Here is a 27,976-nt window from a genome sequence, read left to right as displayed (position 1 = left end):
CACTCCTCCCTGTTTACTATCAAGATTACAGAGATGATAAGAAATCTGCTGAAACTTTCCCTCCCCATCGAATCTATGATTGCCCGATTCAGTTACAACCTGAAGCCAAAATTCCCTTTGGTCGAGTTTTCCCACTCTCAGAACCTGAGTCTATCATTCTTAAACAGTACATTGAAGAAAATCTTGCTAAGGGATTCATCCAACCTTCTACTTCGCCTGCTGGTGCTGGAATTTTCTTTGTAGAAAAAAAAGATGGCACACTCCGCCCTTGTATAGATTATCGTGAATTAAACAAAGTGACTATTAAAAATCGCTACCCTCTACCTCTAGTTCCAGACTTGTTTCAGAGACTACGCACAGTCAGGATATTCACCAAGCTTGATCTTAGGGGAGCTTACAATCTTATTCGTATACGCAAGGGAGACGAATGGAAAACTGCTTTTCGATCCCGTTACGGACACTGAGTATCGAGTAATGCCATTCGGCCTATGCTATGCACCAGCCACCTTCCAGCACTTTGTGAATGACATATTTTGGGATTTCATTGATGTGTTTATGGCCGTTTATCTTGATGACATCCTCATCTTCTCTTCATCCCTGAGTGAGCACCGAGTTCATGTAAAGAAAGTACTCTCTCGCCTCCGTGTTCACAATCTGTATGCAAAGTTAGAGAAGGGTGCTTTTGAACAGGCATGATCGGAATTGCAATTTCTCCGTTCCGCGGTAATTCCGCATACCGCCGATCACAAATTCCGCTTCCATTTAATTCCGGCGGTATTCTGGACCAGTTCCGCGGAATTCCGAGGTATACGTTTCGACACACTGAGTCCTGGGTTCAAATCCCAGCTATGGTATATAAGCATGCTTTTCAAAAAGTACAAATCCTTAATCATGCTACTTTTTCTATCGAATTGATCATAATGGTAGTATGCTTTATGCTAGGCCAGCTTTAGCATGTAGTGTGGTTCATGGTCTAGAGGGTAAGACAGATACCTACTACACACTGAGTCCTGGGTTCAAATCCCACCTATGGTATATAAGCTGTTTTGAAAATCTGCAATTCTGTACTGGATGATATGATGGATGAATGGATGGATGGATGGATGGATGGATGGATGGAGGAGGAGGAGGAGGAGGAGGAAGTGAGAGAGTGAGTTTTGGTGTTATTGCGGAAAATTCCGTCGGAATTATAAAATTTCCGCGGAATTCCGTTTGAGAGGTATAGGAATTCCGTTTTGACTACCGGAATCGGAATTAATCCAATTCCGGCCGGAATCACGGAATTAATAATTCCGCTGAATTTTCCGAGCATTTTGAACAGAATAACATACAGTTTCTTGGTCTACAGATTTCACCAGAAGGAGTAAAGATGGACTCTAAGAAAGTTTCCGCTATATTAGACTGGCCAGTTCCTCAGGACAGAAAGACTGTACAACACTTCATAGGCTTTGCAAACTTTTATAGACGTTTCATTTAGAACTTTTCAGCTGTGGTCTCCCCAATTACACAGTTAACCAAGATCCACCAAAAATTCTGTTGGACTCAAGAAGCTCAAGAAGGATTTTGCGAATCACCTCATCTAATGCTATGTTTATCCTGCATGCACCTGGACTAGGAAAATATGCACTGACTTCTTCCTCCCTTTTATAAATAATCTTTCCAGTCTGGCCATACCAACGAAAATGTATTGGTGCAATATGTCAATTATTATTATTTAATTGGGCGGGGATAGTTGCTGTCACCAGTTCATGCCTGTTCTTAAATATCCTGTTTTCCTTGTGTATCGGGCATGCACTGGTGGCACCCCGGCTTCGCCTCTTTTATTTTTTCTTTACCCTGGGAGTTTTCTTTTCAGCATTTAATTTGATCTGGACTCGGGGGTGTCTTAGATAGAAACCTGGGTTTTACTCTAAATCTTATCAGGGTATTGGAGTTTAGTTCTCTGGTTCTACGCCTCTACATGTTGCCGTTTAAGTTTGGGGGGAAAGCGGGGTGGGTTTGGGTGGGGAAGGGGGTTCTGGTCTGGTGTTTGTATGTTTTTATGTGTCATGACATTGTCGTTTCTTCCATCTCATTTAAGAGTGCAATACTCCATTTTGGAGACGCTTTTTTCACAACTCCATTTGATAATGGCTGATTTCAAGATTATATCTTGGAATGTTAGGGGTATGAATCATCCCATTAAAAGAAGATTAGTATTTGACCATCTTAGGAAGATCCACCCCTATATTATATGCCTACAGGAGACACATTTAACGGGCTCCCGCCTTAATACACTTAAAGAGAATCTGTATGGTTAAAATCCCACAAAAGTAAACATACCAGTGCGTTAGGGGACATCTCCTATTACCCTCTGTCACAATTTCGCCGCTACTCGCCGCATTAAAAGTGGTTAAAAACAGTTTTAAAAAGTTTGTTTATAAACAAACAAAATGGCCACCAAAACAGGAAGTAGGTTGATGTACAGTATGTCCACACATAGAAAATACATTCATACACAAGCAGGCTGTATACACCCTTCCTTTTGAATCTCAAGAGATCATTTGTGTGTTTTTCCCCCTGCAGCTATCTTCCACTGAAGTGTCAGGCTGTTTCTTCCTGCAGAGTGCAGACAGCTCTGCCTGTATGTAATTCCTCAGTATGTGAAAGCCCAGCCAGCTCAGAGGAGGATTTATCCAGCTTGTAAAAGATAAGAGAGAAGAGAGAAGCTGCCCTAATCTTAATAATACACAGGCAGTGTGCAGAGAGGGGCCTGGAGGGGGAAGATGCATCACAGAACCACAACACTGAAGAACTTGGCAGCCTTCCAGACACAGGCTGACAAGTCTGACAAGAGAGAGATAAGTTGATTTATTACAGAGACTGTCATAGTAGAAAGTGCTGCAGTAAGCCAGAACACATTAGAATAGCTTTTGGAACTTGTAGGATGATAAAAAACAGGATGCAATTTTTGTTACGGAGTCTCTTTAACCACTTGCCGACCGCCCACAGCCCATGGGCGGCGGCAAAGTGGACGCCTAAAGGACCGCAATACGCCTTCAGGCGGCGCGTCCTTTAGGCATGCCGGGGGAGCGATCGCGTCATTGATGACGCGCGCTTCCCCCGGCAACTGGCTCCGCCCACCCGCCGTAACATCCCGCCGGCCATACGGAAGCGCCGGCGGGATGTTAACCCCGCGATCGCCGCTACAAAGTGTATAATACACTTTGTAATGTATACAAAGTGTATTATACAGGCTGCCTCCTGCCCTGGTGATCCCAGTGTCCGAGGGACCACCAGGGCAGGCTGCAGCCACCCTAGTCTGCACCCAAACACACTGATCTGCCCCCCCCGCCCACTGATCGCCCACAGCACCCCTCAGACCCCCCCCTGCCCACCCCCCAGACCCCTGTTTGCACCCAATCACCCCCCTAATAACCCATCAATCACTCCCTGTCACTATCTGTCAACGCTATTTTTTTTTTATCCCCCCCCTGCCCCCTGCCCCCTCCTGATCACCCCCCCACCCCTCAGATTCTCCCCAGACCCCCCCCAGACCCCCCCCCCCCCTGTGTACTGTATGCATCTATCTTCCCTGATAACCTGTCAATCACCCGTCAATCACCCATCAATCACCCATCAATCACCCCCTGTCACTGCCACCCAACAATCAGCCCCTAACCTGCCCCTTGCGGGCAATCTGATCACCCACCCACACCAATAGATCGCCCGCAGATCCGACATCAGATCACCTCCCAAATCCATTGTTTACATCTATTCTCTCCTCTAAACACCCACTAATTACCCATCAATCACCCATCAATCACCCCCTATCACCACCTGTCACTTTTACCTATCAGATCAGACCCTAATCTGCCCCTTGCGGGCACCCAATCACCCGCCAACACGCTCAGATTGCCCTCTGACCCCCCCTTATCAATTCGCCAGTGCATTAATTACATCTGTTCTTCCCTGTAATAACCCACTGATCACCTGTCAATCACCTGCCAATCACCTATCAATCATCCCCTGTCACCCCCTGTCACTGCCACCCATCAATCAGCCCCTAACCTGCCCCTTGCGGGCAATCTGATCACCCACCCACACCATTAGATCGCCCGCAAACCCGCCGTCAGATTACCTCCCAAATGTATTGTTTACATCTGTTATCTTCTCTAAACACCCACTAATTACCCATCAATCACCCATCAATCACCCCCTATCACCACCTGTCACTGTTACCTATCAGATCAGACCCTAAGCTGCCCCTTGCGGGCACCCAATCACCCGCCCACACGCTCAGATTGCCCTCAGACCCCCCCCCCCTTATCAATTCACCAGTGCATTAATTACATCTGTCCTTCCCTGTAATAACCCACTGATCACCTGTCAATCACCTGCCAATCACCTATCACCCATCAATCACCCCCTGTCACTGCCACCCAACAATCAGCCCCTAACCCGCCCTTGCGGGCAAACTGATCACCCACCCACACCAATAGATCGCCCGCAGATCCGACATCAGATCACCACCCAAGCGCAGTGTTTCCATCTATTCTCTCCTCTAAACACCCACTAATTACCCATCAATCACCCCCTATCACCACCTGTCACTGTTACCCATCAGATCAGACCCTAATCTGCCCCTTGCGGGCACCCAATCACCCGCCTACACGCTCAGATTGCCCTCAGACCCCCCCTTATCAATTCGCCAGGGCATTATTTACATCTGTCCTTCCCTGTAATAACCCACTGATCACCTGTCAATCACCTGTCAATCACCCATCAATCACCCCCTGTCACTGCCACCCATCAATCACCCCTGTCACTGCCACCCATCAATCAGCCCCTAACCTGCCCCTTACGGGCAAACTGATCACCCACCCACACCAATAGATCGCCCACAGATCCGACATCAGATCACCACCCAAGCGCAGTGTTTCCATCTATTCTCTCCTCTAAACACCCACTAATTACCCATCAATCACCCCCTATCACCACCTGTCACTGTTACCCATCAGATCAGACCCTAATCTGCCCCTTGCGGGCACCCAATCACCCGCCTACACGCTCAGATTGCCCTCAGACCCCCCTTATCAATTCGCCAGGGCATTATTTACATCTGTCCTTCCCTGTAATAACCCACTGATCACCTGTCAATCACCTATCAATCACCCATCAATCACCCCCTGTCACTGCCACCCATCAATCACCCGCTGTCACTGCCACCCATCAATCAGCCCCTAACCTGCCCCTTGCGGGCAATCTGATCACCCACCCACACCAATAGATCGCCCGCAGATCCGACGTCCGATCACCTCCCAAGTGCAGTGTTCACATCTGTTCTCTACCCTAAACACCCACTAATTACCCATCAATCACCCCCTGTCACTGCTACCTATCAGATTAGACCCCTATCTGCCCCTAGGGCACTCAATCACCCGCCCACACCCTCAGAATGCCCTCAGACCCCAGCCCTGATCACCTCGCCAGTGCATTGCTTGCATCTATTCCCCCCTCTAATCACACCTTGAGACACCCATCAATCACCTCCTGTCACCCCCTAGCACACCTACCCATCAGATCAGGCCCTAATTTGCCCCGTGTGGGCTCCTGATCACTCGGCCAAACCCTCAGATCCCCCTCAGACCCCCTTCCGATCACCTCCCCAGTGCATTGATTGCATCTATTTTCCCCTCTAACCACCCCCTGAGACACCCATCAATCACCTCCTGTCACCCCCCTAGCACTCCTATCCATCAGATCAGGCCCAATACAACCTGTCATCTAAAAGGCCACCCTGCTTATGACCGGTTCCACAAAATTCGCCCCCTCATAGACCACCTGTCATCAAAATTTGCAGATGCTTATACCCCTGAACAGTCATTTTGAGACATTTGGTTTCCAGACTACTCACGGTTTTGGGCCCGTAAAATGCCAGGGCGGTATAGGAACCCCACAAGTGACCCCATTTTAGAAAAAAAGACACCCCAAGGTATTCTGTTAGGTGTATGACGAGTTCATAGAAGATTTTATTTTTTGTCAAAAGTTAGCGGAAATTGATTTTTATTGGGTTTTTTTCACAAAGTGTCATTTTTCACTAACTTGTGACAAAAAATAAAATCTTCTATGAACTCGCCATACACCTAACGGAATACCTTGGGGTGTCTTCTTTCTAAAATGGGGTCACTTGTGGGGTTCCTATACTGCCCTGGCATTTTAGGGGCCCTAAACCGCGAGGAGTAGTCTAGAAAACAAATGCCTCAAAATGACCCGTGAATAGGACGTTGGGCCCCTTAGCGCACCTAGGCTGCAAAAAAGTGTCACACATGTGGTACCGCCGTACTCAGGAAAAGTAGTATAATGTGTTTTGGGGTGTATTTTTACACATACCCATGCTGGGTGGGAGAAATTTCTATGTAAATGGTCAATTGTGTGTAAAACAAATCAAACAATTGTCATTTACAGAGATATTTCTCCCACTTAGCATGGGTATGTGTAAAAATACACCCCAAAACACATTATACTACTTCTCCTGAGTACGGCGGTACCACATGTGTGGCACTTTTTTACACCCTAAGTACGCTAAGGGGCCCAAAGTCCAATGAGTACCTTTAGGATTTCACAGGTCATTTTGCGACATTTGGTTTCAAGACTACTCCTCACGGTTTAGGGCCCCTAAAATGCCAGGGCAGTATAGTAACCCCACAAATGACCCCATTCTAGAAAGAAGACACCCAAAGGTATTCCGTTAGGAGTATGGTGAGTTCATAGAAGATTTTATTTTTTGTCAAAAGTTAGCGGAAAATTGATTTTTATTGTTTTTTTCACAAAGTGTCATTTTCCACTAACTTTTGACAAAAAATAAAATCTTCTATGAACTCACCATACTCCTAACGGAATACCTTGGGGTGTCTTCTTTCTAAAATGGGGTCATTTGTGGGGTTCCTATACTGAACTGGCATTTTAGGGGCCCTAAACCGTGAGGAGTAGTCTGGAAATCAAATTTCGCAAAATGACTTGTGAAATCCTAAAGGTACTCATTGGACTTTGGGCCCTTTAGCGCAGTTAGGGTGCAAAAAAGTGCCACACATGTGGTATTGCCATACTCGGGAGAAGTAGTACAATGTGTTTTGGGGTGTATTTTTACACATACCCATGCTGGGCGGGAGAAATACCTCTGTAAATGACAATCTTTTGATTTTTTTACACACAATTGTCCATTTACAGAGTTATTTCTCCCACCCAGCATGGGTATGTGTAAAAATACACCCCAAAACACATTGTACTACTTCTCCCGAGTACGGCGATACCACATGTGTGGCACTTTTTTGCACCCTAACTGCGCTAAAGGGCCCAAAGTCCAATGAGTACCTTTAGGATTTCACAGGTCATTTTGCGGAATTTGATTTCCAGACTACTCCTCACGGTTTAGGGCCCCTAAAATGCCAGGGCAGTATAGGAACCCCACAAATGACCCCATTTTAGAAAGAAGACACCTCAAGGTATTCCGTTAGGAGTATGGTGAGTTCATAGAAGATTTTATTTTTTGTCACAAGTTAGTGGAAAATGACACTTTGTGAAAAAAACAATAAAAATCAATTTTCCGCTAACTTTTGACAAAAAATAAAATCTTCTATGAACTCACCATACTCCTAACGGAATACCTTGGGGTGTCTTCTTTCTAAAATGGGGTCATTTGTGGGGTTCCTATACTGCCCTGGCATTTTAGGGGCCCTAAACCGTGAGGAGTAGTCTGGAAATCAAATTCCGCAAAATGACTTGTGAAATCCTAAAGGTACTCATTGGACTTTGGGCCCTTTAGCGCAGTTAGGGTGCAAAAAAGTGCCACACATGTGGTATCGCCGTACTCGGGAGAAGTAGTACAATGTGTTTTGGGGTGTATTTTTACACATACCCATGCTGGGTGGGAGAAATAACTCTGTAAATGGACAATTGTGTGTAAAAAAAATGAAAAAATTGTCATTTACAGAGATATTTCTCCCACCCAGCATGGGTATGTGTAAAAATACACCCCAAAACACATTCTACTACTTCTCTTGAGTACGGCAATACCACATGTGTGGCACTTTTTTGCACCCTAACTGCGCTAAGGGGCCCAAAGTCCAATGAGCACCTTTAGGCTTTACAGGGGTGCTTACAAATTAGCACCCCCCAAAATGCGAGGACAGTAAACACACCCCACAAATGACCCCATTTTGGAAAGTAGACACTTCAAGGTATTCAGAGAGGGGCATGGTGAGTCCGTGGCAGATTTCATTTTTTTTTTGTCGCAAGTTAGAAGAAATGGATTCTTTTTTTTTTTCTTTTTTTTTGTCACAAAGTGTCATTTTCCCCTTACTTGTGACAAAAAATAATATCTTCTATGAACTCACTATGCCTCTCAGTGAATACTTTGGGATGTCTTCTTTCCAAAATGGGGTCATTTGGGGGGTATTTATACTATCCTGGAATTCTAGCCCCTCATGAAACATGACAGGGGGTCAGAAAAGTCATAGATGCTTGAAAATGGCAAAATTCACTTTTTGCACCATAGTTTGTAAACGCTATAACTTTTACCCAAACCAATAAATATACACTGAATGGTTTTTTTTTTTATCAAAAACATGTTTGTCCACATTTTTCGCGCTGCATGTATACAGAAATTTTACTTTATTTGAAAATTGTCAGCACAGAAAGTTAAAAAAATCATTTTTTTGCCAAAATTCATGTCTTTTTTGATGAATATAATAAAAAGTAAAAATCGCAGGAGCAATCAAATAGCACCAAAAGAAAGCTTTATTAGTGACAAGAAAAGGAGCCAAAATTCATTTAGGTGGTAGGTTGTATGAGCGAGCAATAAACCGTGAAAGCTGCAGTGGTCTGAATGGAAAAAAAGTGGCCGGTCCTTAAGGGGTAGAAAGACTGTGGTCCTCAAGTGGTTAAGAAACCCTGGATAGGGCAAATTTACGTAGCGCAATATTCTCCTTACTCTAGGGGCTCTGCAATTTTAATCTCCAAAAATGCCCCTATTAAAGTGAACTCTGTGCATACTGACCACGTAGGTAGGTTTGTGCTTCTGCATTTTACACATGAAGGTCAATCTTATATTATTACTTCCATTTACGTCCCTCCCCCTTTCCAGGTCTCTGTACTAGATAAAATAATGTCAATTATTTATAATCTTCTCTCTAGTTCATTACTACTATGTGGTGACTTTAATAATATTACCAACCCCCGTTTAGACAGATCTTCCCCTGGTGAGCATAGAGGTCATACAGCCTTCCTAGAATGGATGCAGAAGCACTCTTTAACTGATGTCTGGAGGTGGCGTAATAAAGATAAAATAGTATTTTCCTGTTTTTCTGATACACATGGTACCATGTCTCGAATAGATTTATTGCTAGGTTTTTATGGTGCCCTTTCTAAAATAAACTCTCTGGAATACCTTTTGCATGGGATATCGGATCACACTCCTCTCCTTTGTAAGTTAAGTGGGGGCTCTGGTCTTAGTTCAGGATGCTGGAGAATGGGTCAGCTATGGCTACAAGATGAAACGGTCGTGAATCACTGCCTTACACAAATGGAAGAATACTGGCGCATAAATCCGGGTACATCTTCTGCGGGAGTAGTATGGGATGCGTCTAAGGCAGCTCTCCGTGGGCATTTTGGGCATATAAAAGGTGTTACCCTTAAGAATGATGAGGCCTACATGGAAACCACTGAAAATGCTATGAAAGTTGCCCATTCACAATTTTTGGCTTCCCCGTTACCAGAACACTATGCTTTATGGGCAAAGGCCCGTCGTGATCATGAGCTTAGGCTTTTGAACAGAGCCAAACGACGTAATGTTATCCTTTCCCAAACTTATTTCGAATTTGGTAATAAATCTAGCAAGCTACTAGCCTCAATGGTACGTGCCCACCACTCTCCTATAGCCATCTCCAAAATTATTAACTCCTCCGGCTCTATTAAAAATACATCTGATGACATCCTTAAAGCGTTTCGTTCATTTTACTCTGATTTATATCGGGCAGGACCGGAGTGTGACCCGATATCCCTCAATAATTTTCTTACTGAATGCCAACTTCCAGTGTTAGGAGATGATGAGAAAGCTCTGCTTGAAGCTCCTTTAACCTTATCCGAGGTACTAGCCACAATTAAATCCCTTAAAAAGAACAAGTCCCCCGGACCAGATGGGATTCCCTCTGAATGGTATGCTAAAAGTAAAAATGTTACTTCACACACTCTGCTTCAAGCATTTAATAATTCCCTCTCCACTGCCACTCTTCCAGATTCCATGAAAGAAGTTCACATTACCCTTCTCCTGAAGCCTGGGAAGAACCCTGAATCTTGCGATTCTTATCGTCCGATTTCATTATTAAATACAGACGTTAAAATCCCTGCCAAAATTTTAGCTGACCGACTGAAAATTGTAATTGAAAAATGAATCTCCCCAGACCAAACAGGTTTTATACCCACACGATCTACTAAATTAAATCTCCGCAGGGTATTTGCCAATTTACAATTCCCCCACTCTAACTCTGGTAGTAGAATTCTTTTGGGTTTAGACACTAACAAAGCCTTTGATACACTGTCTTGGCAATACCTTCAAATAATTCTTGAGAGGTTTGGGTTCGGACCGGGCTTCCGGAGTTGGGTACGTATCCTCTACTCAGGACCTAGAGCTCGAATTCGTGTCAATGATCAATTGTCATCCCCCTTTAATATTGAAAGAGGCACCCGACAAGGATGCCCTCTTTCTCCTTTATTGTTCGCCCTTGCCATGGAACCCCTGGCTGCTTTTATCCGAGGTGACTGTGGTATAACAGGGTGGATAATCAACAAGGTTCAGGAAAAAATTTCATTATATGCGAACGACGTCCTTTTATACCTAGATAGTCCTGGTCCCTCTCTACAAAGAGTAATGGAGATATATGAACTATTTGGGACTTTCTCTGGACTGAAAGAGTTGGTCTAAATCGATAATATTTCCGGTGGATGTAGGGTCTTGCTCCATGATTCCCTCAGATCTCCCTTTACAATTGTGCTCCTCCTTTAAATATTTAGGTATAACCATATCAAGGGAAAATGACTCCTATATAATTAATAATCTCTCTCCTGTCATTTCTGACATAAAAATAAAACTAGTCTGAATCACCTGCTCCTCAGGTAGATAGCTGCAGTATAGTCTGAGTCACCTGCTCCTCAGGTTGATAGCTGCAGTACAGTCTTAATCACCTGCTCCTCAGGTGACTAGCTATCATTATATGCTGTCTGTGTCTCCTGCCCCTCAGGGGATCACCTCTTGCAGTACAGTCTGAATCACTCGCTCCTCGAGTGATCTCGCTACATTGTCTTACTGTGCATCACCCGCTCCTCGGGTGAACCTATGATTACTCCTCTGAGTCTCCAGCTTGCTGGAATACTGATTACTGTCTTGATTAGAGATACCCCATTCACCAGCTCCTCTGGACAGTGGGTATCTCCATCTATATTTACTGTTGCACCAAACACCATCTTACATCTCTGTATCCTGTGTGCCTTGCTATACTTGTATTATTGGTGATTCTGCAGATCACCAATAATCAGAAAATCTGTTCTGGCTGACACCGATCGTTACATGCTTGTTCTGAATGCTCTGCAAAGAGTTCCACGTCTCCTAAGGGAAACGTTACCATAACCATTTTAATATTGTTATTTTGCTAGCTCTAGAAAGGATGCTGAATTAACCTTTGAATTAAACTTTTTTCCTACAGGATTTAGCTAGAGTTAGATTGCATATCCGCACACTTGTTGCGGATTGGTGGCAGCGACCCAATCTCTATAAGAGATAACAGATTGTATTAATTGTACATACAATCAAAATTGTACTGTGGATGGACTCGTCAACCAATCCAAAAGGTTACTTTGCCTGCAGTGCTGAATACCTTCAGGATTACCTCAGGATCTGAGGTTGAATTGTAAACTGCGCCAAAGGGAACAGGAATTGGAGGGTGATGTCCCGTTCATCACAGCGTTCTACCCTATTATTGCAGGGGAGCAGCACTGCTTCCCCTGCTCCCACTCTCCCTACTCTGTTACGAGCAGGGAAGAGACCAGGACCAGTGCTCTGACGTCACATGGGCACCGCTTAGTGCGATGAGGTCAGGCGCAAAACTTCTTACTTCCGCTGGTTCAACTGGGGGGACGTCACATACTGGCTCGCACAGAGACATCACGTGCATACGTGACTGCGCAATGACATCAGCGGCGCTAATCTCCTGCGAGCGCAATTGTGGAACAGCACTTTGCCTGGGACATTAAAAAGCCTACTTTACAGGTGGCGCACATACAGGTGCCCAGAACAGACTTTTTCCTGCAATAGGTAAGATTCTCCATATCTCCTTTGTGCATCAGCTATTATCTTCCCCTTCTAGATTAGACACCATTAGTTCCTATAACCTATACTTAGACCTCGATTTAGTTAGATTGCCTATCCTATGCGGACACCACAGGTGTATTGTCCATCTACACCCATTGCTGAAACTACTTGTGATGATTTGCTCAGCTGCCTGTGCATCTGGTATCCACAGTCCTGATGTGTTACGCTGAGACTTGTAGTGCTGATGGGCATGTTTCGGTGGCTTCTGTTTCCGATGAGGTCGGTTTCGGGTGGACTGACTTTGGAATTGGACTTTGTCGGGCTGTCCCGACCTTCATGAGTCTTCAGTTTGAGTCTGTTGCTAATAGCACTTTTGAGGGTCGTCTGGAATTCGACCCTGGAGGGGGGGGTACTGTGATGATTTGCTCAGCTGCCTGTGCAGGCAGGCAGCTTTTTGACCATTGTGTAAGTTTGCATGCTGCAGGACTCTGGAAAGAAGAGCTTCTGTCAGTTTTGCAGCTTCTGCTTGCTGAGGAATTTGCATGCGTTGTCATGCAAATTGCCGGGCCACATTCATTGGAGGCGTGTACTATAAGTACTATGTCTTTCCCACAATGCTTTGCTGTTCATAAGGAGTTTTCCTGTGAAACACTCTGGAGAGTATCAGTCATGCTCTTGGTTTGAAGATCAGCTTAGAGTAATTCCTGGAAACTGTGCTAGGCAGATTCCATAGTGCAGTTAGGATTGTTTATCTGTTTGTTTGTTCTGTTGCTGTTGTCCTGTCCCAGCGGTGGTCGACAGGAAATGGTTCTGATCTCTGTTCTTGGAGTATAGCTGGTGCAGCGGTTGCAACCAGCTATCTCTTCTGTTCTGTCTCCTGGGATCGCGCTAGCCACTTTTCGCTAGTGCTGTGGATCCTATCTCTCGCTTGTCCCTGTTTTCGTGTGTCTTGTCTGCTACGACCGCTTGCTGGAGGCTCGGTGAGGTAACCGTTAAGCAAGCGTTCGCGTCCTCTGTTTCATGTTTGTCTGTCGATGGTTAGTTAGGCGTGCTTGTCTCTATTGTGCTTATCACGTGGAGACCGCGCATAACCGCGTGCACTGTTGCGAATGAGTGCGGTGTTCGCGGTTAGCTAGCGTTTGTTATTTTCCGCATCTTCTCATTGTATTTGCTGTGCCTTTGCTACCCTCGTATTCTGTTCTGATCTGCCTTGTGTCACGTCTGGCGATCGCACCTCTCGCGATCGCGTTCCTATTTCATATCTGCTGTTGTGTGTGCACTGTCGCGGGGTGGCGACTAGGTTGGCGCACACACATACAACGTGTCCCTTTGCTCGTCTCATTCGCAATCGCCTCTCTTGCGATTGCGTTCTGCGCTTCGTACAATTCCTGTCTGGCATTTGTGGAGGTACAGAGGATTGGTTCCTCTGCACTCCCCAGCGCCATCTGCCGACAGGAATTTTCCCTCTACGGGTGCGTAGCACCTTTTGCTGGGTGCCTGCAAATATACGCGTGGAGGATTTCCGCCGTGTCAGCGCACGCGTTGTGCGCTGATCACAGAGAAAGTTCCACAATCGTTACAGTATGACCAGCCCAACCCAAAACCCCAGTGTAGACGGAAATTCCGATTTGTACGATTTTGTCGAGTTTGGGTCCTGTGTCTTTAAGAGCTTTAAAAGGCTTAATTCAGAGACCAAGGCGGAATTTATTTCTGAATGTGTGAGGTTTTGTCTGAATCCCACCTTTCAGATTTCTGATCCGTCCACATCGGCTCTTCTGTTTGCCTATGTGCTTTTAAAAAACGATTTGTTCACCTGGGCATATGATGTGCTAAAAACCAATTCTTGGAATGATAATCTGTGTCAGTTTCTTGCAGTGATATTCTCTCACTGGTTTAAACTGCCTGGCTTACCACCTGCTCTGATTGACTGTGTAGCTGCTGATAGGTCAGCTGATCTTTCCCTTCCATGCAAAACTTTCAGTATGACAATCAATTCAATGTGTGTTGCCACTTCAGGTTTTAAACAGCAGACATGCAAAGTGGCTAAAAAGAGAAAAACTAAAAAACGCAAGCATCAGAATAAAACACTCCCTATTGATGTTTATAATGATGTTGTTCCGTTTTCGGCTTTTTTGCCCCAATCCAAAGCTTATGTGGATCCTGCTATAGGTAGGATCGCACACTATATTAAAGCAGTTAAAAAATCTGTTCTTGTTCCTGAACTCCACCCATATGGAGATTATTTGGATACTGGCCTGTTTGAACCCCCATTTGCTTCCTGGGATGTTGGGGCCTTGCTGGAAGAATTCGATTTTGATTGGAAAGCCTTTTGCGATTTTTACATCGCAAAAAGCGAAAATGTCTTGAATGCTTGTCTCGATTCAATGTACCTTCTGATTGATTCCGATGAATGTGACAAGGATGATGTGGATTTGGTGATTTATGTGTGGCAGACGATTTTGGATGAGTTGCACACACACCAACCGATTGATTCCAATAAAGAGACATCGTTGTCAGATGATTGTTCCTGCCTTTCTGGGGTAAAGCATGTGAGTCTTGACTTTGTGCAATCTGAAATGAATGAGTGTGCCGCTGTGGTTGATTCCTGTGCGAATCCTGAAGGATTCTCTCCTGACAGTGTGCAGTTTGAATCTGTGCGATTTGATGTCTGTTTCTTGGATGTTCCTGCAGATTGTGATCGGCATGAGTCTGCCGGTTTCCTCAAGGATGTGTGGGATCCTTTTTCATTTAGAAACAGATCTTAGAGATCTTCCATCTGTGACCCTGCTATGGGGAAAGTTTCTCGACTGTGCAGCGTCAAAAGTAAAATGAATGTGCCTAATAAAGTTTATCCTGTTGATGTCGCTATTTCTTCTGCAAATGAGTCTCTGTCTCACCCTGTTCTCACCTGTAAGGGCCCGTTGCCTGGGGACAGTTGCTCCAGCGTTTCGGCCCTAGATGCCTTGCAGTCTGCTCCGCAGATCGTGGAGGTTTGCGCTATGGAAGCGTCAGTTTCACAACCTAAAGTGATTTTTGATTCGCAGGTTTTGCGTCCTGGCTCCTCAGATTTGACATTGTTGGCCGAATCTAAGAGTGAGACAGCGCTTCGGTTTTGCGAATCTGACTCTGAAACATTGTTGCTGGGTCCAGAGAGAGTTTCTCTGAGCCTGCCCTGTACCATGAATAACAATATGATGTCCAATCACACTGACATTAGTGAATCCCTTTCTTGCTCTGAGGGAAGTGCTAATTCTGCATCCTGTACTCTGGATGAGTCAATGTGGCCTTGCTTAGAATCCCATGCAGTGTCCCTAGAGGCTCGTCTGGGTATTGCCACTTTACCCACCTGTTTTTCTGCAGTTTTGGAGTTGCAAGCTAGTTTGACTGCTACGCAGAATTCTGGGTGCAGCGAGATTAAAGTTAGGGAGTCAGTGTGTGGTTCAGTGAATATTCCTGTACATTCCGCTCATGATGATGAAATTCAGTCTCAGTTTATGGTGGAACTTTCCCTGGGACATCTGCCCTGTGCACAAAATAAAGTTCCAGGTTTTGCCCTGTAACATGGATAGTACAGAATCCTTCTTAGAAAACTTGAAAAATGATGTTCCTGAGGTCTTGTTTGATGTTCTGGGGGTCTCCGAGTTCCTCCCAAAGGGTGCAGAACTTGTAGGAGATGTCTCCTGCCCCCCAAGTCCTTCTGAGGTGTTGCCCTCTTCCGTAGGCATTGCTGCCTTGCTGGCTACCTTTTCAGCTCTGGTGGAGCTTCAGTCATGTGTAGTCAATGATGATATTGCAGTCACAGAAATTTCCGAATTTGAATCCGAGTCTTCTTTTGAAAGTCCAGTGCTTGAGACCATTGCTCGTGATGATTTTCTGCCCGGTCCTGGTTTTGGTTTCCTCGTGTCGGACTGTGAGGTTGGCAGTTCCCCAACATGTCCGGAGGTTTCTCCTGTGCTGGTGTACCCCAATGTGCTCTGTGACCCAGAAAGCCCAAGTGTGCCTCAGTTACCAGCATACTCAGATGCTTCCTCGGTGGAGACATGTTCTGATTTAGCCTGCCTGCTTGCATGCCCAGAAGTGGTCCCTGAAAGTCTTGATCTTGATGGGTGTCCTCGTAATTCTGAGTCTGGAATTGTCATTGGTTCCATAGGGGTTCTTGATAGTTCTCCATGTGAGCCTGGTGATTGTTCTGCCCTCTTGGGATCTCTGTGGAGCTTCAAAAGGTTCTGGGAGATTCCGGGAGAAATTTTGCTTGGTACCCTGGATAAGATCAACAGTGGCTTTTGTGTTGTAAGGGACACTTTGAACAGGTTTTGTATGGCAGATTTGGTATTTTCGGACGCTCCTTGGAAGGTGGTGGGTATTGTCTGGAGAGTTTCGGTGGCTTCTTCTCTGGTATCCACAGTCCTGATGTGTTACGCTGAGACTTGTAGTGCTGATGGGCATGTTTCGGTGGCTTCTGTTTCCGATGAGGTCGGTTTCGGGTGGACTGACTTTGGAATTGGACTTTGTTGGGCTGTCCCGACCTTCATGAGTCTTCAGTTTGAGTCTGTTGCTAATAGCACTTTTGAGGGTCGTCTGGAATTCGACCCTGGAGGGGGGGGGGGGGTACTGTGATGATTTGCTCAGCTGCCTGTGCAGGCAGGCAGCTTTTTGACCATTGTGTAAGTTTGCATGCTGCAGGACTCTGGAAAGAAGAGCTTCTGTCAGTTTTGCAGCTTCTGCTTGCTGAGGAATTTGCATGCGTTGTCATGCAAATTGCCTGGCCACATTCATTGGAGGCGTGTACTATAAGTACTATGTATTTCCCACAATGCTTTGCTGTTCATAAGGAGTCTTCCTGTGAAACACTCTGGAGAGTGTCAGCCATGCTCTTGGTTTGAAGATCAGCTTAGAGTAATTCCTGGAAACTGTGCTAGGCAGATTCCATAGTGCAGTTAGGATTGTTTATCTGTTTGTTTGTTTGTTCTGTTGCTGTTGTCCTGTCCCAGCGGTGGTCGACAGGAAATGGTTCTGATCTCTGTTCTTGGAGTATAGCTGGTGCAGCGGTTGCTACCAGCTATCTCTTCTGTTCTGTCTCCTGGGATCGCGCTAGCCACTTTTCGCTAGCGCTGTGGATCCTTCTGTTCTGTCTCCTGGGATCGCGCTAGCCACTTTTCGCTAGTGCTGTGGATCCTTCTGTTCTGCTACTCTGTACCTGGATCGCGCTAGCCACTTTTCGCTAGTGCTGTGGATCCTATCTCTCGCTTGTCCCTGTTTTCGTGTGTCTGTCTTGTCTGCTACGACCGCTTGCTGGAGGCTTGGTGAGGTAACCGTTAAGCAAGCGTTCGCGTCCTCTGTTTCATGTTTGTCTGTCGATGGTTAGTTAGGCGTGCTTGTCTCTATTGTGCTTATCACGTGGAGACCGTGCATAACCGCGTGCACTGTTGCGAATGAGTGCGGTGTTCGCGGTTAGCTAGCGTTTGTTATTTTCCGAATCTTCTCATTGTATTATTTGCTGTGCCTTTGCTACCCTCGTATTCTGTTCTGATCTGCCTTGTATCACGTCTGGCGATCGCACCTCTCGCGATTGCGTTCCTATTTCATATCTGCTGTTGTGTGTGCGTGGTCGCGGGGTGGCGACTGGATTTGCGCACACACATACAACCTGTCCCTTTGCTCGTTCTCATTCGCAATCGCCTGTCTTGCGATTGCGTTCTGCACTTCGTACAATTCCTGTCTGGCATTTGTGGAGGTACAGAGGATTGGTTCCTCTGCACTCCCCAGCGCCATCTGCCAACAGGAATTTCCCTCTACAGGTGCGTAGCACCTTTTGCTGGGTGCCTGCAATTACACGCTTGTGGAGGATTTCCGCCGTGTCAGCGCACGCGTTGTGCGCTGATCACGGAGAAAGTTCCACAATCGTTACACTACTCCTATTGCTTATACTACAGCTCCAGCTGTCATCATTAAGGTGGCCATACATGGTACAATTTTTCATTTTTTTCGATTAGATAATTTAGTTCGATTATTCCGTTACATCGAATATAAAGATTTTTCCAGCATGTCCAATCAGATTTTTCTCGAAAAAACTGGATAATCGCTCGAATTTCTTGATAAAAAAAAAAATATTTTCAACTTTTATTCGATTGGATCATTTAGATCGAACAGGAAAATCGAACGTTTTTATTGTATCATGTATGGGCACCATTAAAGCTATACCACCTATATTACCTATACTCATTTTAGCCAACTGATTTGTATGCTGACATTAGAAGTTGAGTTTAACTAATAGCCCAAACACATATTAGTTTACTCATTTATCGAGCACTACGAGTCCGAGATTAGGTACCAGCCACCAACTACTCCCTTATATTGATAGTTGATCGACCAATGAATCACTGTTATGTTATACTATTATTATTACTACTATTATTAGCATTCTCTCAATGCCAATGTTGTGTATTATGTACAAACAATATAAGAATGAAAATGACTTTACCTCACATTAATCACCCTGTGTATACAATCTGGCAATCCCCCCACTTATAAAATGCACCATAGCAATGCAGTAATCAGCTAATCATCACAAATAATAAATGCATCATCCCCCCACCCCCCATATACAATGCAGCAATCACCCCACATATAAAATGCACTGATCTACTACCGTAGCAAATGCAGTAATCATCTCACAAAATAAATGCATTAATCACCTCCCGTATACAATGCAGCAATCAACTACCACAGCACACACATCATTTTATATGGGGATGACTGCTGAATTTTAAGTAGTAGGCATGTACTAGTGCATATGTAGTGCATTAACCCTACATAAGAAATCATTGGTGTCCTTGTGTTGGGTCATCAACCATAGATTAGCCAGGCATAGGTGTCCCCAGTATAGGTAGCTAAGCATAGCTGCCCCTAGTACAGGTAGCCAGGAATAGGTACCCCCAGTATAGGTATCCATGTCCCATGTGAATGAGCGCCTGCGTCATTCACAAAAGACACTACTTACACGTCCACGCACTGCTTCCTGTTTAGCATACTAATAGTATGCAACAGAAATGAATGCTCCAGGACATCTTGTGGCCAAATAGTAAAATTACACCTACATACAATTTCTTTAATAAAAAGTCATACATTTTAAACTAACAATTTCCCTCACACACTCCCACAGTATCCAGGTTTTTTTTTTTTGCATTAAAAAAGCAAAAATAAAAAACAAATTGTTACCTTAGGGACTGAACTTTTTTTAATATGTATGTCAAGAGGGTATATTACTGTTATTTTTTAAAGCATGAGCTTGTAAATAGTGATGGATGCAAACTTAAAAAAACTGCACCTTTATTTCCAAATACAATATTGGCACCATACATCTTACTAGGGAAATATTTTAAATGTTGCAACAGCATGTACATGTTTTTCCTGCCCTAGGCCTTGACAAAGGGGACACCACGGGCCCCAAAACAATCATCAGCCTTTTTGGTCGGATGTAAATTGGATGTATGAGTAATGGAACAATAAAACTTGCATTTTGTTCCTGCAAGACTGTGTGCAGACTGCTCCTTAGCTAAAAAGTCTTCTGCCATGTGCTGCTAAATACTCATGCAGCAAGGTTGGAATTTTTGCTCACTTTGCAACCACAAACAGTACATGTATGAAGTACAAAGAAGTTGACTTTGCGCTTACTGCATTACTATTTAGGAAGTCTAGAAAATGCATTTTGTAACATAAAAATACACATCACTTGTGAAGTACTGGAGTTGGTAGTACATTTATGGTAAGTTAAAAGTGGTATCTCCCTTTACTGCAAAAAGACACTCCCAAAACACTACAGTTAAAATTGACAAGTACCAATTGTGGTGATGACAGTTCCTGCAAAAAAGAAGCAACTTCCGATGTCCCAGCGTGAGGTAACATTGGTTCCATTTGTTGCAATATCTGCTCCAGCACTCAAGGCTTCTTTCACCTGCTAAAGAGACAAAGAGACGCTTAACTGTGCATACTACTTCTTATTCATATAGTAAATATGCGTACATATTAAAAAAAAAGGTGTAATCTGGAGGGCAGGGAAAGCCGCTAGTAGAATATTGGTAAGACTACAGTTATTCTATTAGGCAATGGGTAATACGACAATATAATGTAATTTTTACTTATAGCCTTCTGCCACAAAACCTAACCCTAGTCTCTCATTAACCTACACACCGACCCAAACCGCCACCCCAATATCGGATACCAGTGCCACCTTCACCGCCAAAAAAATCCCTCTCCAAAGATATCAGCACTTCAGGACAACAGGCTTTACCCCCCCAAAGACCAGGACATTTTTTGTAAAATAGGCCACTGCAGCTTTAAGGCCAAGCTGCAGGGCCGCACAGAAGGGCACACAAGTGATTCCCCCCCCCCTCTTTTCTCCCCACCAACAAAGCTCTCTGTTGGTAGGGTCTGATCTCATCCCCCCCCCCCCCCCCCCCCAGTGTTTGTTTGTTTGTTTTTTTATACTACAGCAGCGGCTGTCCCCAGTACAGCGCTGCTGTAGATCGCAGCACTGTACACGGTAATTAGATGGCGTTTTTCACCATCTAACGGCAAGCGCCTCTGGGCGACTGAAGGTGGAGCGAAGTTACCAAGTAGGGGATGCACGCGCAGCCTGTGCACGATCTCCTGCAAAACGAAGCCCCAGGACTTTACGCTGATTGGCGTTAGGCGGTCCTGGGGCTGCGGCCAGGCCCATCAGCATCACATGGTCGGCAAGCAGTTAATGGGTGCCGCTAATGACTAAATTACCCACTGGGCACAACTATAGCCGCAATTGACATTTTATTCTATGTGGCTGACATTTTACCGAAGCGCTACAGGAGCCTAAATTACTGGCTTTAGTAATTATTGAATTTCACCTTAAAACAGAAATCACAAATAGAATTGTGGAATCCGTAAGGTTCAGATAACATTGAGTTGGACCATCAACAGCCAAAAAGAGCAGACACCGCATTGTCTCTTCCAACGTGGCATTGTGATCTGGTTGGAGACCAGAGCTGTTGAGTTTAAACCACAGGCTTTTGTGTGAAATGTATCCGCTGGGTAGTCTAACTGAGGGTTTCAAGTCCTACTCCATAGTCATGCACTGATGAGGATCAAGCAACCCGAAATCCATGTCATGCACTGATGAGGATCAAGCAACCCGAAACAGTCTGTATGCGTGTTGAATTATTGTGGCTCTGTACGACTAACAAGCTGACACATCATGGCATTCCAGTGGTTTAGGAGGTGTGGTTAGCTTGCTGGGACAACAAAGGATGATTTGCATATTCAGCAATGATGCAACATGGGAGACCTCATATGCTTACTCCAATCTGATACCTTCTGGTTTAAGAAGGCAAACCACACTAATCTTATTAGAGATTCCATAATCTATCTCTTGATATATTGGGCATGATTCACAAAGTTTTCACCTGTTTTACCCTTATCTATGTTACATTTTTAAGCTCCCAAAGAGCAAAAATATAATTATAATTAAGGTAACAAAAGTAATATTGAATTGAAGTTAATCAGGAAAAACTTACTTTGAGTGAAAAGTTATTTTTATCAATTAGGTGATAAGTCATTTATGAGTTTTATGAATAGAGCCCATTGTGGCAAACTTTCATTTTGCTTAACATTTTAGTAAGAGGAATTTTGGTTCTTTGTAGCCCCTTACACGCTCCAACGAGTTCTGATTCACCATGAGGTTGCAGAAAGAACCGAGCCAAAAGCATTCAGACACAAAAATATAGGCTCATGTAAGGGACTTACCTCTGGGATCCAGCGACGTGGCCGACTCTGCCAAGAGCGGGTCGCGTTCAGGCACTACCGCATGACGGCTGCCATCCCCCGCTGGTGACGCGCACACTGGGGATCGCTCCGCGCATACTGGTGGGCGGATGTCTCGCTCCTCTCGGCCGCAGTATGGTCTGAGGCGGCGACAGAGGTAGTGTTAGCTGACAGGATCGTCAGCTGACACTTAGGCAGGGGTTTATCTAATAAATATAAAGGACGCTGACCCTGGCTAGGATTTAACCACTTGAGGACCACAGTCTTTCTACCCCTTAAAGTGACTCCGAGCTCATAAAAAAATGAAAGTTGTACTCACCTGGGGCTTTCTCCAGCCCAGTGCTGGTCGGGAGGTCCCACGACGGCGTCCTGGCTCTTCTCCTTCTCCCCGCTCCGGAATGGCTGACAGGCCGACGCGAAGCGGCCGGCGTGACGTAATCCGCGTCATATGCGGAAGGAGCAGCCCGACACTCTGCTGAGTGTCGCCCGGGCTGCGGCCTGTCAGCCATTCCGGAGCGGGGAGAAGGAGAAGAGCCAGGACACCGTCGTGGGACCTCCCGACCAGCACTGGGCTGGAGAAAGCCCCAGGCGAGTACAACTTTCATTTTTTTATGAGCTCGGAGTCCCTTTAAGGACCAGAGCCTTTTTTTCCATTCAGACCACTGCAGCTTTCACGGTTTATTGCTCGGTCATACAACCTACTATCTAAATTAATTTTCCCTCCTTTTCTTGTCACTAATACAGCTTTCTTTTGGTGCTATTTGATTGCTGCTGCGATTTTGTTTTTATTATATTCATCAAAAAAGACATGAAATTTGTCAAAAAAATGATTTTTTTTTTAACTTTCTATGATAAAATTTGTCAAATAAAGTAAAATTTCTGTATACATTTTTGTCCAAATTTATTGTGCTACATGTCTTTAATAAAAAAAAAAAAAAACATTCAGTGTGTATTTATTGGTTTGGGTAAAAGTTATAGCGTTTACAAACTATGGTGCAAAAAGTGAATTTTCCCATTTTGAAGCATCTCCGACTTTTCTGAGCACCTGTCATGTTTCATGAGGTGCTAAAATTCCAGGATAGTATAAATACCCCCCAAATGACCCCATTTTGGAAAGAAGACATCCCAAAGTATTCACTGAGAGGCATGGTGAGTTCATAGAAGATTTTATTTTTTTTCACAAGTTAGCGGAAAATGACACTTTGAAACAAAAATAAAACAAACAAAAAAAGTACCCGTATTTTCCGGCGTATAAGACGACTGGGCGTATAAGACGACCCCCCAACTTTTCCAGTTAAAATATGGAGTTTGGGATATACTCGCCGTATAAGACTACCCATCTTTCAACACACACCAAATTAAAATTAAAAAAATCATGTACTGGTGCTGTGTATGAACAGATACTGGTGCTGTACTGTATGTGTTACCCAGTATATAGTCACTTGACTTGTTGCATTGGTCAAATCTCCTTAAAGTGGATCCGACTGGTCAGCTCTCCTTGTCTACCTGTTTATCAGAGCGGTATGGAAGAATAGATTGCGCTCCCTCAGCAGGGAGATCTGAGAGGCGGTAACAGGATAGGGTGTATCACCCGGCATCAATGACACTCGGCGTATAAGACGACCCCCAACTTTCCAGAAGATTTTCGAGGGTTAAAAAGTAGTCTTATACGCAGGAAAATACAGTATCCATTTCTGCTAACTTGTGACAAAAAACAAGAAATCTGCCACGGACTCACCATGCCCCTCTCTGAATACCTTAAAGTGTCTACTTGAGTCCGCCAGGAGAAAAGCGCAATATAAATGTTATTTGTCTTGTCTACTTTCCAAAATGGGGTCATTTGTGCGGTGTGTTTACTGTCCTGGCATTTTGGGGGGTGCTAAATTGTAAGCACCTCTGTAAAGCCTAAAGGTGCACATAGGACGTTGGGCCCCTTAGCGCACCTAGGCTGTAAAAAGGGTTCACACATGTGGTATTGCCGTACTCAGGAGAAGTAGTATAATGTGTTTTGGGGTGTATTTTTACACATACCCATGCTGGGTGGGAGAAATATCTCTGTAAATGAGATTTTTTTTTTTTTTTTTTTACACACAATTGTCCATTTACAGAGAGATTTCTCCCATCCAGCATGGGCATGTGTAAAAATACACCCCAAAACACATTATACTACTTCTCCTGAGTATGGCGATACCACATGTGTAACACTTTTTTGTAGCCTAGGGGCTCGATTCAGTAAACCGTGCTAAGTGTTAGCACGCCTGTGAAAAGCCCTATATCATGCCTAAAGTTAGTTTAGGCATGATAAATTCACATCTAAAGACTTTAGGCGTGATAACTAGGGTGCTAACTGGGTTAGCACCCTTTACTAAATTCACATCGCGCGCACAGTCCCATGCGCAAAACTTTGCGTGCGCACCGCAAAAACAGCGCACCCGATGCGCCTATAAGGTCGCATTGGGTGCAACCTTAATGTCGCACCATGTGACGTTAAAAGTCGCACGCAATGCGACCTTATAGGCGCATCAACGCACCTGTGGGCACGCAAAGTTTTCAGTGTGGGACTTTGCGCGCGATGTAAATTTAGTAAACGGTGCTGACCCAGTTAGCACCCTAGTTATCACGCCCAAAGTCTTTAGGCATGCTAACTGGGTTAGCACCGTTTACTGAATCAAGCCCTTGGTGCGCTAAGGGGCCCAACGTTCTATGAGTACCTTTAGGATTTCACAGGTCATTTTGAGGCATTTGGTTTCTAGACTACTCCTCACGCTTTAGGGCCCCTAAAATGCCAGGGCAGTATTGGAACCCCACAAGTGACCCCATTTTAGAAATAAGACACCCCAAGGTATTCCATTAGAAGTATGGTGAGTTCATAGAAGATTTTATTTTTTTGTCACAAGTTAGCGGAAATTGATTTTTATTGTTTTTTTTTTCACAAAGTGTAATTTTCCAGTAACTTGTGACAAAAAATAAAATCTTCTATGAACTCACCATACAACTAACGGAATACCTTGGGGTGTCTTCTTTCTAAAATGGGGTCACTTGTGGGGTTCCTATATTGCCCTGGCATTTTAGGGGCCCTAAAGCGTGAGGAGTAGTCTAGAAACCAAATGCCTCAAAATGACCTGTGAATAGGATGTTGGGCCCCTTAGCGCACCTAGGCTGCAAAAAAATTGTCAGACGTGGTATCACCGTACTCAGGAGAAGTAGTATAATGTGTTTTGGGGTGTATTTTTACACATGCCCATGCTGGGTGGGAGAAATATCTCTGTAAATGGACAATTGTGTGTAAAAAAAACAAAAAATTGTCCTTTACAGAGAGATTTCTCCCACCCAGCATGGGTATGTGTAAAAATACACTCCAAAACACATTATACTACTTCTCCTGAGTACGGCGATACCACATGTGTGACACTTTTTTGCAGCTTAGGTGCGCTAAGGGGCCCAACGTCCTATTCACAGGTCATTTTGAGGCATTTGGTTTCTAGACTACTAACGGTTTAGGGCCCCTAAAATGCTAGGACAGTATAGGAACCCCACAAGTGACCCCATTTTAGAAAGAAGACACCTCAAGGTATTCTGTTAGGAGTATGGTGAGTTCATAGAAGATTTTATTTTTTGTCACAAGTTAGCGGAAATTGATTTTTATTATTTATTTTTTTTTACAAAGTGTCATTTTACACTAACTTGTGACAAAAAATAAAATCTTCTATGAACTCACCATACTCCTAACGAAATACCTTGGGGTGTCTTCTTTCTAAAATGGGGCAGATTAGGGCCTGATCAGATGGATAGGAGTGCTAGGGGGGTGACAGGAGGTGATTGATGGGTGTCTCAAGGTGTGATTAGAGGGGGGAATATATGAAAGCAATGCACTGGTGAGTTGATCAGAGGGGGTCTGGGGGGCTATCTGAGGGTGTGGGTGGGTGATTGGTTGCCCGCAAGGGGCAGATTAGGGTCTGATCTGATGGGTAGCAGTGACAGGTGGTGACAGGGGTGATTGATGGGTGATAAGTGGGTGATTAGAGGGAAGAACAGATGTAAACAATGCACTTTGGTGGTGATATGACGGTGGGTCTGCGGGCGATCTGATGGTGTGGGGGGGATCAGATGCCCGCAAGAGGCAGGTTAGGGTCTGATCAGATGGGTGGCAGTGAAAGGTGGTGACGGGATGATTGATGGGTGATTGACAAGGGAGAATAGATGTATACAGTACACAGGGTTGGGGGGGGGGGGGTCTGGGGTGGATCTGAGGGTAGGGGGAAAGGGGGTGATCAGGAGCCCCCAGAGAGCAGTTAGGGACCTAATCCAGTGTTCTCCCCAGGGCTAATTAGGTGGGCGGGCCGCCCGGCTGATTTGAAGCCCCGCCCGCCTGTTGTCATGTGCTAGCCTGGGGCTTCTTCTAGGAAACTTCACATAGGAGCGCTCCATTGCCTGGTTTCAATCAGCGCCAGCCTCGCACAGTAGCAAAGGCTGACACTACACTGCAGGAGCGCTCCTCTCTGCCTGTCAGCACAAGTGTTATGGTGAGACAGGGAGGGATTGGCTGGACGGGTTGTAAGGGGCGGGACTCCTGCTCCGATTCTTCCTACTGCTCTCCAAGTAATATTATCTGTTTTATTATGGTGCCTCTCACTCTCGTTAATGAAACCGGAGAGAGCGGTAAAGCAAAAAAACGCCCACACAGCAGCAGCTTCCAGGAGTGAGATGAGAGCCACGTGGGTCTCCGAGACAGCCTCAGAGCAGCTCACGTAGTCTTTCCTTCTCCTCCAGACTGCAGGTAAACAACATGCCTGAGTAGTTGAAAACGGCAGCTGCACGTTTAATCCAGCAGGAGGGAGACACGGAGATCAGGAGAAGTGATGCCCCTTCAGACCTCTGCATGTTTATTTATTTACTTTGGGGGCAGAGGAGACACAGCCATGCACAGCATGTTGTCTGTAAAAAGGCAGCCCCCTGTGCACTTGTCTCCTGCTGTGTGCGTTTCCCCCTGGCCCCAGCTTTGTATCGTGTCTGTAGTGCTGCCCCTCCCCCTGCACACTGGGGACACTACTGGAGCTGAACTCTTGCACAGGACAGAAGGAAAACAGAGAAATACACCCTGTATTTACACAGTTTAGCCTGTCTAATTTGATCTTTCTGTGTCACATGAATGCAGATAAGCTCATTTAAAAAGCACTGAATGTTAACATGTCTGCTTCCAAGAAAGCAGGAAGTGGACACACTGCAGATTTATTGCAGCATTTGTATCAGCTGTAACAAATGTTTTTCTTTAAAGGACAACTGAAGAGAAACGGATATGGAATCTGCCATAATTATTTACTTATAAGCAATGCCAGTTGCCTGGCTGTCCTGCTGATCCCCTGCCTCTAATAATTTTACCCTAGCCTCTGAACAAGCATGCAGCATATCAGATGTTTCTGACCATATTCTCAGATCTGAGAAGATTAGCTGCATGCTTGATTCTGGTGTGATTCAGACACTACTGCAGCCAAATAGATCAAAGGGCTGCCAGGCAACTGGTATTGTTAAAGAAGAACTAAATATGGCAGTCTCCATATTCTTCTCCTTTAAAGTTTATGCTGTTGTGCATCTTTTAGAGCAGAGAGAAAGTTCTCTGTTCAGGTCTCCTTAAAAAGGGACCTGAGCACCTTAATCTGAAACAATCTGCTAGGTACACACAATGCAATTTTCTGACAGATCTACTGTCAGATCGATTATTCCCAACATGTCCTATCTGATTTCTGCACGATTTCCTATTGAAGTGAACAGAAAATCGGAAATCAGATCAGACATGTTGAAAATTGTCGATCTGACAGTAAATCTGTCCGGAAATTGCAT

At 44.8% G+C, this 27,976-nt stretch overlaps 1 protein-coding gene across 9 annotated transcripts in view; it reads right to left on the bottom strand.

The window, feature by feature from the left end:
* KCNK4 (potassium two pore domain channel subfamily K member 4) overlaps positions 1–27,976 on the bottom strand; it is a 716,641-nt gene that overhangs the window by 580,056 nt on the left and 108,609 nt on the right. For all 9 annotated transcript variants that reach the window (XM_068261285.1, XM_068261282.1, XM_068261287.1 and 6 more), the window contains exon 3: positions 20,183–20,300. In XM_068261285.1, the coding sequence (XP_068117386.1) occupies positions 20,183–20,300 (118 nt within the window). The remainder of the gene's footprint in view (positions 1–20,182; positions 20,301–27,976) is intronic.

This window comes from Hyperolius riggenbachi, chromosome 11, assembly GCF_040937935.1.
Source record: "Hyperolius riggenbachi isolate aHypRig1 chromosome 11, aHypRig1.pri, whole genome shotgun sequence".
Lineage (NCBI taxonomy): Eukaryota > Metazoa > Chordata > Amphibia > Anura > Hyperoliidae > Hyperolius > Hyperolius riggenbachi.
This window is presented reverse-complemented; position numbering and strand designations above follow the sequence as displayed.